The sequence below is a fragment of the Pseudorasbora parva genome, chromosome 14 (genome assembly GCF_024679245.1).
Source record: "Pseudorasbora parva isolate DD20220531a chromosome 14, ASM2467924v1, whole genome shotgun sequence".
Taxonomy (NCBI): domain Eukaryota; kingdom Metazoa; phylum Chordata; class Actinopteri; order Cypriniformes; family Gobionidae; genus Pseudorasbora; species Pseudorasbora parva.
In genome coordinates, this window is record NC_090185.1 from 2,661,961 (window position 1) to 2,673,129 (window position 11,169).

Consider the following 11,169-nt stretch of genomic DNA (forward strand, 5'->3'; position numbering starts at 1 on the left):
TATTGAATCTGTTTAGTTTCAAATTTAATTTATAAGCCATTCAAATAGTATGATGGCTTTGTGGTTGACTTTTTTTTTTTTTTTTTCAAACTTTTAAATGCCTATAGTTCCTAATATAACCCCTTATAAGTTAGTGATGTAGACAGACGGGCGTCTCATTCGATCTCAGTCGTGTGTGTGTGTTTTGTCGATATTGTGCCGTTTTATACAGTATTTTATTTTGTTATTTTTGATAACCTACCGTTGATCTCGTCTCGCGGTGATGACGCCATCATTCACGCGTCAGTCGAGTCTTCTGAGGTAAACAGTTCAGGCTTTTTGTGTTGTAAATTACACTTTACACACTTAAAATAAAATAATTACGTGGTCATTTTCTGAATAGTTTCCATCATGTTCGGCGCTATTCGTGTGTCTGCTATCTAAAACGCTTAAGAAATCGGTTTCTCACAGAACGGTATACGAGCGAGCTGCTTTGTTATGCATGTAGTAATTAGGAATTAGAACTGTATTTAGATTTATATCGACAAATTGCGTTGTTTGTTAAATATTGGTGTCATAGTCTATCTTTCTGCAATTGTTCGGTATATGAAAAATAATATCTAATAAAATACCAGTCTTTATTTCATGTCAATAGATCCTGTTTTCACCTCATTCATTATGCTGATGTCTTCGGATCCGTAAATTGCCACATTAAGCTCATTTTATTGGTGTCAACAGACTTAAGAAAACGACATGATCAGTTATTGAGACATCTACAAGATACTGGTAAGTGTCATAACAGCATTTATTTCATTAATCTGTGATGAACCATGTTTCATATGAAACACAAACTAAAACAAACCATTGTGTGAAACTCAATTGGCAGGTTAGTTGTTTCTAGCAAATGTGTAATTTTTTATTTAGTTATAATTATTGTTTAATTTTTTATTCTTAAATTATACTTGGTATCTGGTAATATCATTGTACTTGTTTATTTTTTTTAAATAAATATCGCCTATATATTATTGATAGGTAGATATGCAGGAAAAGGGGTTTATGTAATTCTTAGGGGAAAAAAGAGGTAGAATTTGTGAATTCATAAGTTTCATAACAGCATTTATTGAATTTATGTGTAATAAACCATGTTCCATATACAAATAAAACAAAAAAAGTAGTTAGGGCAAACTCAATTGGTGTGTTATTAGTTTCTTGCAAATTTTTATTTTCTCTATTATTCTGTTGTTTGTATTTGGTATCAGTTGTTCCACTCACTTTTCTTTAATTATATGCCAGTATATTAATGAGAGGTAAGATAAATGTAGGATTAAAGTGTGGATGAAATTCTTAGAAAGTAAAAAAGTAGAACTTGTGAATTCACATAAAGATCTTTGAGATTAATTTCTCTAAAAGTTATATAAAAGCTGGATATGTGAACATAAATGCGCAACATCTGTCTGTGAATTAGTTTAAAAACATAAACTCAGTAAGTGATTTCTTCTTGTTTTTGTCAGATCTGCTGCTCCTCCCACTGCCAATCACCAATAAATGCTGGAATATTTCCATCAGCCTACGAGTGAAGCATCAGACCAACAGGAAGAGTTGAAATCTACAAAGATAGGAGTTTATTGAAGGACAGTGAGAGAATGAGAGATCCAGAACACGGCAGAATGAAATGCACTGAAGAACAAAGAGGTTGGTGTTTATTCCTGATCTTTCATTTAAGTATGTAAGCTTTGCCACTAGAAGTCGTCGCTTGATGACACTGAATGAGCGTGGAATCATGGGAGGTGTTGTCTTCACCTACACAGCCGATGAAACATAATCAAAAATGCTACTTAGGCAGAAATCATGTTGATGAATGGAATCAGTGATGTTGTCTACACTGGATGCGTCAAAGCAACTGTTGCAATGCATTTGTTCTTCATGTCAGTACAATCATAAAAGGCATCAGTTTAGTGTCATAGATTTGTTGTGTCGCATTGTGCCGGATCCGGTGTAGACAACATCCCTGATTATAATTGTTTATTTTGTCTTTTGTTGCACCGTCACATCCGGTGTAGACATGGTGCTATCCTGTAGAATGCATGCTCAGCACAGCTGCTCCCTATACATAGAGTACATAAGATCACAAATCTAAAGCAAAAGTAAATGCAAACTCTCTGATTTTGTGCAAATTTGGCTACATTCAATAGCCTGTCTCCCAATACCAAAGCTATCTTACGATGGGCTGTGTAGTTGTAACCACCTTCTAGCTGTGGTCCCTGTTTGCACTTTAAATATTGAGAGAGTACTTCAATTAAAACTGTCATTTCAAAATGCACCTGGAGACTATTTTTCCAATCATGAATTTTGCCATTGAGGATTTCTTAAAAATACTGTGCAAAAGTCTTGTTCTCGTTTCTCGTCTCCTGACCTAAGTGTCTCGTCACACCCCTGCTATTAGCATTACATATTAAAAAAATCTGGACTAGACATCTTGCTAAATGGCACGCAATTATTTTAAAACGTATTGTATGATGTACAAAAATGTGGTATTACTGTTTCTACAAATAAAGCGCTTTCTGATTATGCAATGTTAGCCACTCGACAAAATAGTGTTGTCTCTGAGGTACAAAACTTTTACTCGCCGTAAATCAAGAAAACGAGATTCAAAGAAGTCTAACTGGGTTGAGCAAAATAAAAATTATACATTTTCTGTTGATAAAAGCATCCAAACAAATGCTCAAGTGTAATAAAATAGAATAAGATTAAAGAGCCTTTGGTGTTTCCATGGTTTCTGTGAAATTTAGGGTAATGTGGGTATGACATAACTGATATTCTACACAATGACACTGCCCATTCAATATAATTTAATATTTTTTATAATATAATGTAAAATATAATATAATGTGAAAATGTAAGTGCACAAGTCAACAAAATATTTAAAGCAGCACTAGGTAACTTTTGCTCTCAGGGTCCCCCTACAGTTGGGAGACAGTATTGTCCTCTACTACTGTCATCCTACATCAGGGGATGCGCGTGTGCATTTGTTGACATGACAACCATGATAGCCCTGAGTGATGCGCGGGTCGTCTCATAACTCGTGATTTGTAAATATTCAAATTGTTTATCATCATCTTGTTATTAGTATGACCTGATTTATGGTTCATATTCGTTTACAGGACAGTTTCCAAGCACGTTCACACTTGTAGTGCGGTTAGTTTGGTTCGTTGGGTCCGGACCAAAAAACAGAAACAAAACATATAGTCCTGGTCCGCTTAGTGTGCGTTCACACTTGTCATGTTTGGTTGGATTAAAACGAACCCTGGTGCGGTTGCTCGGTTAGTGCGGTTCATTTGAACATATGTGAACGCTGCCACCCGAACTCTGGTGCGCACCAAACAAGCGGACCGAGACCGCTAAAAAGACGGGTCTCGGTCCGCTTCCAAACGAACTCTGGTGCGGTTCGATTGATATATGAACGCAACACGGACCAAAGACATGTAAACGGACCAAAAACCGGACGTATAATGTCACAAGATGCCACGCATAGTCAGCTGATTTGACGACGCGGAAAGATCGGTGTACGTTATCCAAAATGAGTAACTTTAACGTTAGAGGGCAAACGTAGAGCAACGAGGAAGAGCCTCATCAATATTTGGTCCGACGAGCATGTTTCGAAAATGCTAGAAAAAACACGCAAAAAGCATACCTGGCTCTTCTCATTAAGTTCCTGTGTTGCCCATTATTAGCAGGTACAAACGACAGAACGGCCGTCTCTTTTGCACAACGGAGGAAATCCTGCTGCTGTTTTGAATGTTTTGAACATTTTATGAGCTCTTCATGAGCTCTCAGCGGGTAAAAATAATGCCATATGTACACGCATAAAATGATCGCGTTTAATCCAGCACACAGTGTTGTTCTGAACATTTCATGAGCTCTTCATGAGTTCTCTGGTAAAAAATAATGCCATATGTACACGCATAAAATGCCCGCGCGTGTAATCCGCACACAGCATTGTTTTGCATGTTCGGTAAACGAGCTCCTACGTCATATAAACCGACCAATCAGGTTGTGAGCGTCTCCCTGTGCCTTTGGTTCGGTAACTTTAGGTGCGCTGTCAAAAATGCCCGTGTGAACGCTAAGCGGACCAGGACTATTATGTTTGTTTTTGTTTTTTGGTCCGGACCAAACTAACCAAACGAACCGAACTACAAGTGTGAACGCACCCTTAGTGTTCACACTACCATTTTTAACAGTGAACCTAAAGTTACTGAACCAAACTTTGAACCAAAGGCATCGGGAGACACTCACAACCTGATTGGTCGGCTTATATGACGTAGGAGCTCGCTTACCGCACATTCAAAACAATGCTGAGTGCTGGATTAAACGCCATCATTTTATGCGTGTACATATGGCATTATTTTTACCAGCTGAGAACTCATGAAGAGCTCATAAAATCAAAACATTCACTGTACCTGTACCTGCTAATAATAGGCAACACAGGTCCTTTGATGAGAAGAACCAGGTTTGCTTTTTGTGCATTTCTTCTAGCATTTTCGAAACATGCTCGTCGGACCATATTGATGAGGCACTTCCTCGTTGCTCCACGATTGCCCTCTAACGTTAATGTTACTCATTTTGGATACACTGATCTTTCCTCGTCTTCAAATCAGCTGACTATGCCTCGCATCTTGTGACATTACGTCTGTTTTTTGGCAGTTTAGCAGATGCTTTTATCCAAAGCGACTTACAACTCAGGAGTACAGGAAGCGATCCGTCAAGAAGAGGCGAAGAAACACAAAAAGTGCCCCAAATACCAAGATTTGTACACTGCTCAGAGTAGCAAAAACCAGAAAAGGGAAGAAGAAAAGAGAAATAGAGGAGGAAGAGTTTTTGTTCGTTTTTTTTAATTATTTTTTTATATGTAAGATTAAGTGCTCATGGAAGAGATGAGTTTTTACCTGTCTTTTGAATGAAGCGAGTGATTCTGTTGTGTGTATGTAGGACGGAAGATCGTTCCACCAACCAGGAACAATGAAAGAAAAAGTTCTGGAGAGGGATTTCATGCCTCTCTGTGATGGTACCACAAGCCTTCGCTCATTAACTGACATGTCGTTTACATGTCTTTGGTCCGTGTTGCGTTCATATATCAATCGCACCGCACCAGAGTTCGTTGGGAAGCGGATCGAGACCCATCTTTTTAGCGGTATCTGGGCGGGGCTACTCAATTAGACAAGTTGGTGGGTGAGGCTACTGAATTAGACGAGTCAGTGGGCGGGGCTACTGAATTAGACACGCTTATTATTCTGTAGAGGCGTGTTTCGCCACACGATGACGTCAAGATGCGGCACATGATCGTTTTCTGGGCCTGGTGTCTATAAAAGCTTTTCTTTGACTAACAATTAAGTTTTCAGCTCTGAAACTTGGAGGATATTCTTGTATTACCATGACCTTTTATATGGAAAGTTGATTTCTCAATTCATCACCCCTTTAAAATGCAACTTTCTTCCTTTAATCTCAGACATTATGCTGGAGAATGAGGAGAGTGAAGATGGCGAGAAACATCATCATGTCAAAACCGAAGAAGAAACTCGCTCACAGACTCAAAGTACTTCTTTACTGAAAAGAAGAGACAAGAAATTTTTCTCCTGCAGTCAATGTGGGAAGAGTTTCATTTGCAAAAATAATCTTCAGGTTCACATGAGGATGCACACCGGAGAGAAACCGTTCACATGTGATGAGTGTGGGAAGAGTTTCACACACAAAAGGAGTTTCAAGGTTCACATGATGATCCACACTGGAGAGAAACCGTTCACATGTGATCAGTGTGGAATGAGTTTCACACAACAAGGAACCCTTAAGGAACACATGAAAATCCACACTGGAGAGAAACTGCATCAATGTGATCAATGTGGCAAGACGTTTTTGAGGGCTTCAGGCCTGAAGATCCACCTGACTGTTCATTCACAGGAGAAGCCGCATTCATGTTCTTTGTGCGGTAAGAGATTTTCACTGCTGCACTGTTTAAAACTACATCAGAAAATACATACTGGTGAAAAAACGTATGTGTGCTTTGAGTGCGGGAAGAGTTTTGTTAGAGCTGGGCATTTGAATCTACACCAGAGGATCCACACTGGAGAGAAACCTTACAAGTGTTCACACTGCGACAAGAGATTCAATCAGTCAGGAACCTTGAAAGCTCACGAGAGGATCCACACTGGAGAGAAACCGTATCACTGCACTGCATGTGGGAAGTGTTTCAATCAATCATCTGCTCTACACAGTCATACGAAAAATAATCACAGTAAGTAGTTCATCTTCAGATCCAGCACTTTCAATTATCAAGCCACATCCTCACCAAACGAGACACGATAATACTATCGAGGTAAAATCTCATCAGTTTGTCGGTATGTTTACACAACTACAATGTACTAAAAACGTAATGTTTTTCCTTTGTGTGTTTGCACATACAGGTGACAATGTTATCAAAACGATCCCTGTTCACACAGATCTGTGAAAATGACTAAAAACACTCTATTCTGCTGCCAGGCCAGTAGAATGTGATGCAACTAACCGCCTATAGACTGAACACATAATATGCATGTGCATGAATTTTTCACAGATTCACGTTTTTGTAGTTTACACAGAGGTGATGACGGTATTATTAGACGGTATAAAGTTAGTTTTAGGCCTTCAAAACGCTTTTGTCATGTAAGCGAATGACCAAAACACAATATAAGTTTTCCGCTTTTAGTTAAAAACGGGGTCATGTAATAGGATTGGGCTGATAGACAATGCCATCGTCCATCGCCAATGGCTGAGACATCACAATGTTGAGCCTGTATTATGATTTCCCTGCCCACAACCCACCCCACAAGTAATGTTGTTCCCGGTCACAATAAAAATTACATTCAGGCTACGTCTACACTAAATAAAAATAAATAAAAACGGAGTTTTCATCTAAAAACGCTCCGCGTCCACACTATCATTTTCAATCGTTTTCCAAAAAATGTTAATCTACACTGAATCGTCTGAAAACGCTTTATTCCCTGTACTGCGCATGAGCAAATCCAAGACGCTTCGACTTCCGTCATTTCCGCTACTCGTTTATGTATTCTTTGAAATTTTGCGGCAATGTCGAGAGTTTTTTTAACAGTATGTACAAACTGACATTATTATTTAACAAGGCTGTCAAAACAGAAAGCAAACAAAACAACTGCTGTACAATGTCGTTCACCATCTTGGCTGAATTGGTCATATGACTGCATCACATGGCTAAAAATGCGTCATCGTATTTAAAAGCCTCCGTTTTCACAGAGTCCACACTACGACGCGAAGACGGCGTTTTCAAATTTATCCGCTTTGGAGAGCGTTTTCAAAACGAGACGTTTTCATTGACTTAAAACGCTGTCTCAGTGTGGACGGAGAGAAAAATATACGTTTTCAAATTAAAGCGTATTAGTGTGGACATGGCCTCAATCAAGACAATTTAAACACTAAAGATTTTATAAAGAAATTATAGACTACTGGATGTTTTATGTGAACGAAATCAATGATATTCAAATGGCAGACCCTAGCACCCCCCAACATGTTTCCATCCGGACCACGAGACACAACGATAGCACCATTTTCTAGTTGAAGTGAGGGAAGCGTCAAAACATACGACCACATACGATCGTTTGTGGTAATGATATTTCAGCGCTATATCCTCTAGTAGTTTTATCTAAAGCCAAACGCACTTTATTCAAGCTCTTTCAGCTCCGTGCACGTTCTCTCTTTATCCAGACGTGTGCCACATTAGTGGAGCTTAACTCTCACACGCAACCTCTCAATGTCATCGTCCATCGCAATGTTTCACTGTAAACATCGTCTGATTCCAGTTTGGTAGACATTGCCCAACACTATCATGTAAACAACCCCTAAATCTGTCCTAACCAGCCACAATGACCGACAGGACAAAGAAACATCATCTAAATTTGTCACAGTGAATAAAGTTCAAGACCAGCAGTTTCAAATGTGAGATTCACATCAACTCAAAGATTGAGTTCTTGTATATTATTCTTTGTTGACACGTTTATGAAGGAAAGTAGAAGGATTCGAACTGTTCTCGTTTAAGAAGCTGAAGAAGAGGCTGATTTTACTTGTTCTTTGTTGTTGTAAACCAACTAGATATTCTTATAATGTGTTTAGAAAAAAGATATAAGATTTTCTGTCATGTAGCTTTGCAACTGTCCTTCTTTACCCCTTTTCCACCAAGGCAGTGCTGGTGCTAAATCGGAGCCAGAGCCTAGTTTCAAATCGGTTCTTTGTGTTTCCACAGCCAAAGCACCAGCTCTGAGCCAGGAAAAGTGGTTCTTAAGTAACACCAAAACATTGCTGGGCTAGAAGTAAGAACCGCTTGCGTCACCGGCTGGGGGCGGCGTTACCGTGATCAACAAGATGAACACAAACCTGTGACCGCCATTTTTTCAATAGCAGCTAATCAAGCTAACAGCTGCTGGATTGTAATCTCCGTCTATAAAAATCATGGAGAGCTGCACAAATGCGTTGGATTTGCGGCGTTTTAATGCTGATGTAGGATCATAAAGCCATGGGCCACTGAGGGAAGGCTTGTTCGAGATGCATCGGCGCGCGCTGTGCAGACTGATTGCGTATGACATCAAAGTAGAGCGAGCGCCAACGACCCCTTATGCTTTTGAATCGCTCGCGCAGTATTTGGATATCATATGTGGGTTGGTCTGCGCAGCGTCAATGCATTAGATAGAACACACCTGGAAATTGTGTGTGTGTGTGTTTCCCGCTGCCTCGCTAGCAGTAGAGTCCTGCAACGGGTCGGGTACCCGCGGGCATAAAAGTGGCTAAAACAGGTGGATTGTGACATAAATTATAAAATACGCGGGCGGATGATTAATTCCGTGCGAGCGGGTAGAAGCGCGGATGAAAAATATGTGCAATATTTTTCTGTGCTGTGGCAAGGCGGAGGAGCGAGCGAGACCGGGGCGTGATGGCGAATGAGTGTCACCTGTGAGCCACACCGGTCTCAAATCCTCTCACGAGGGAGCTCGGCGGCATATAAGGACGAGAGATCACCAGACCTGGATTTGACGTTGAGTTGTGTTTGTTTTATTATGTGTGTGCGTGGCAGATGTCCGTGAGGGGCCGCGTTACTTTCGCTTTGTTTGGTTAAGTCTTTTAAATGTTCGCCGGTTCTCGAAAAACGATCAAAACGATCCGGTCGTCCTTCTTCCCCCCCAAACATACTGTATTACAATTTCTATGTCCAATTTACCATTACACATACACGCAACAACTATTTGCCATTTGATCCATCACGTCACCACCGCTGTGACTTTTGTTGATGCCACTCGTAGCCCAGATGGAGCGAGCGTTGCAGGATAAGCAATGGATGAAGTAAAAGTCAAGTTGGTGAGTGAAGTATATAAAATTGTTGACAACGAGTCTATAAAGGCACTTTAGCCTGTTTCTTTAGCCCATTCATGATGCTGTTGATGTTGAGAGAAGTGCAATATTAAAAAAAATAAAGCATTTTAATTGGAATGATTTTAGCGTGTGTGATTTATTGCGGGCAGGGATCGGGTCTGGGATGGACCCGTGCAGGACTCTGGTATGACGTAAGACCTGGCTCTGTTGTGGCTCTTAGCATGTGGAAAAGAAAACGGTTCTTAGAAGGCTCTCAAGTCGAACCAACTTAGAACTGACTAGCACTGGCTCCGAACTAGCACCCGGTTCATTCTGGTGGAAAAGGGGTACTTGAGATGCTTTGCTATCCTGTTAGTCAATAGATCGATGTCGTTTGTATCTACTTTTACTTTGTGTATTTGCTTCACCAAGTATTAAACTTTTGCTGTCCATTTTTATTGTTTGCTGATTCTCTTTGCATAAATAATAAATTTATAATTTAGCTTGAATCTAAAAGCAATATTATGAAGATTGCTTTTGTGGCTTTCTGTGTTTTAAATTTCTCCATAAAGCTTTTAAATAAAATGCCTAATAAAATATATTTCACATGACTGAGTTTGAATGAAATGTCTGTCTACATCAGTTTTACCCTTATTTTTGTTTGTGTATGCTGATATGTTTTGCTGTTTTATACAGTATTTGGTGTGTTTTTGATAATTACCGGTTATTTCGCCCCGCGGTGATGACGTCTTTATTATCGCATTTCTTAAATGCGGAGTCATTTCTGAAAGGTTTTCATCGGGTTTGCCGCTGTTAACTAAAACTGTTATTTTTAAAGGTGGTGGTATGATTTTTTCTCTTCTCATACAAAACGGTAAGATGTTAACAATCTAATTACTTTATGTAGTTATTAGGAAAATAACTGTAGAGTCATATGGACAAATTAAGATTGTTTAAAGTAGTGTCTGTCTTTATATTACTGCTATTTTTCTGTATCATTTGAGTGAAATAATAGCAATATTACAGCACTTATATTCTGTTTCTAGCAGCAAATTCTGTGTGTATTGATAGAATATGGCTCATCATAATTTTTGTCAGAGAAGCTGCAAAGCCTCTATTTTATGTCAGTAGATCCTGTTTTCACCTCATTCATTATGCCAATGTCTTCAGATCCGTAAATGGCCACATTAAGCTCATTTTATTGGTGTCAACAGCCTTAAGAAAGCGCCATGATCAGCTATCTACAAGATAAAGTTAAGTTTCATAACAGCATTTATTTCATTTCATTCTTGCAAATGTGTAATTTTTAAAGTTATTTTCTAGTTTTTTTAGTCTTACATTATATTTGGTATATGTTAATTATTGTGCTTGTCTTATAAATATTTGCCTATATGTTAATTATAGGTAAGATTTGCAGGAAAAAGTGTGTGGATGAAATTCTTAGAAATAAAAAGAGGTAGAATTTGTGAATTCATATAAATTTATTTAGTTATAATTAAAGTGTGTATTAATTAAAATAATTAAACAAATTACTTGATTTTGTCAGATCTGCTCCTCCTACTGCAATTCACCAATAAATGCTGGAATATTCCCATCAGCCTACAAGTGAAGACGAGAATCAGACCATCAGGAAGAGCTGAAATATGCAAAGACGGAGTTTATTGAAGGACAGTGAGAACACGAGAGATCCAGAACACACACACACTGAAGAACAAAGAGGTTGGTGTTTATTCCTGATCTTAATTCATGAGGCTGAAGAACAGTAAGGATAGAAAGCAGTTCATCAGA

General features: G+C 39.0%; 1 protein-coding gene across 2 annotated transcripts; it reads left to right on the plus strand.

The window, feature by feature from the left end:
• On the plus strand, positions 1 to 7,592 carry LOC137039912 (zinc finger protein 214-like). 2 transcript variants are annotated; one of them, XM_067415219.1, is made up of 4 exons: positions 1 to 300; positions 635 to 765; positions 1,491 to 1,671; positions 5,483 to 7,592. In XM_067415219.1, exons 3-4 carry the CDS (start codon positions 1,623 to 1,625, stop codon positions 6,271 to 6,273), a joined length of 840 nt encoding a protein of 279 aa, XP_067271320.1. In that variant the 5' UTR covers positions 1 to 300; positions 635 to 765; positions 1,491 to 1,622; the 3' UTR covers positions 6,274 to 7,592. The 2 variants fall into 2 exon arrangements, with proteins under 2 accessions (XP_067271320.1, XP_067271321.1); XM_067415220.1 differs by lacking the exon at positions 1 to 300 and adding an exon at positions 439 to 454 and having other exon boundaries at positions 718 to 765.
• The last annotated feature ends 3,577 nt before the right edge of the window (positions 7,593 to 11,169 follow it).

Excerpts from the sequence above, each read along its gene's own strand:
- LOC137039912 (XM_067415219.1), top strand. The coding sequence starts at position 1,623 with ATGAGAGATCCAGAACACGGCAGAATGAAATGCACTGAAGAACAAAGA. Across the intron at positions 1,672-5,482 it reads ATGCACTGAAGAACAAAGAG|ACATTATGCTGGAGAATGAG; the intron begins GTTGGTGTTTAT and ends CTTTAATCTCAG.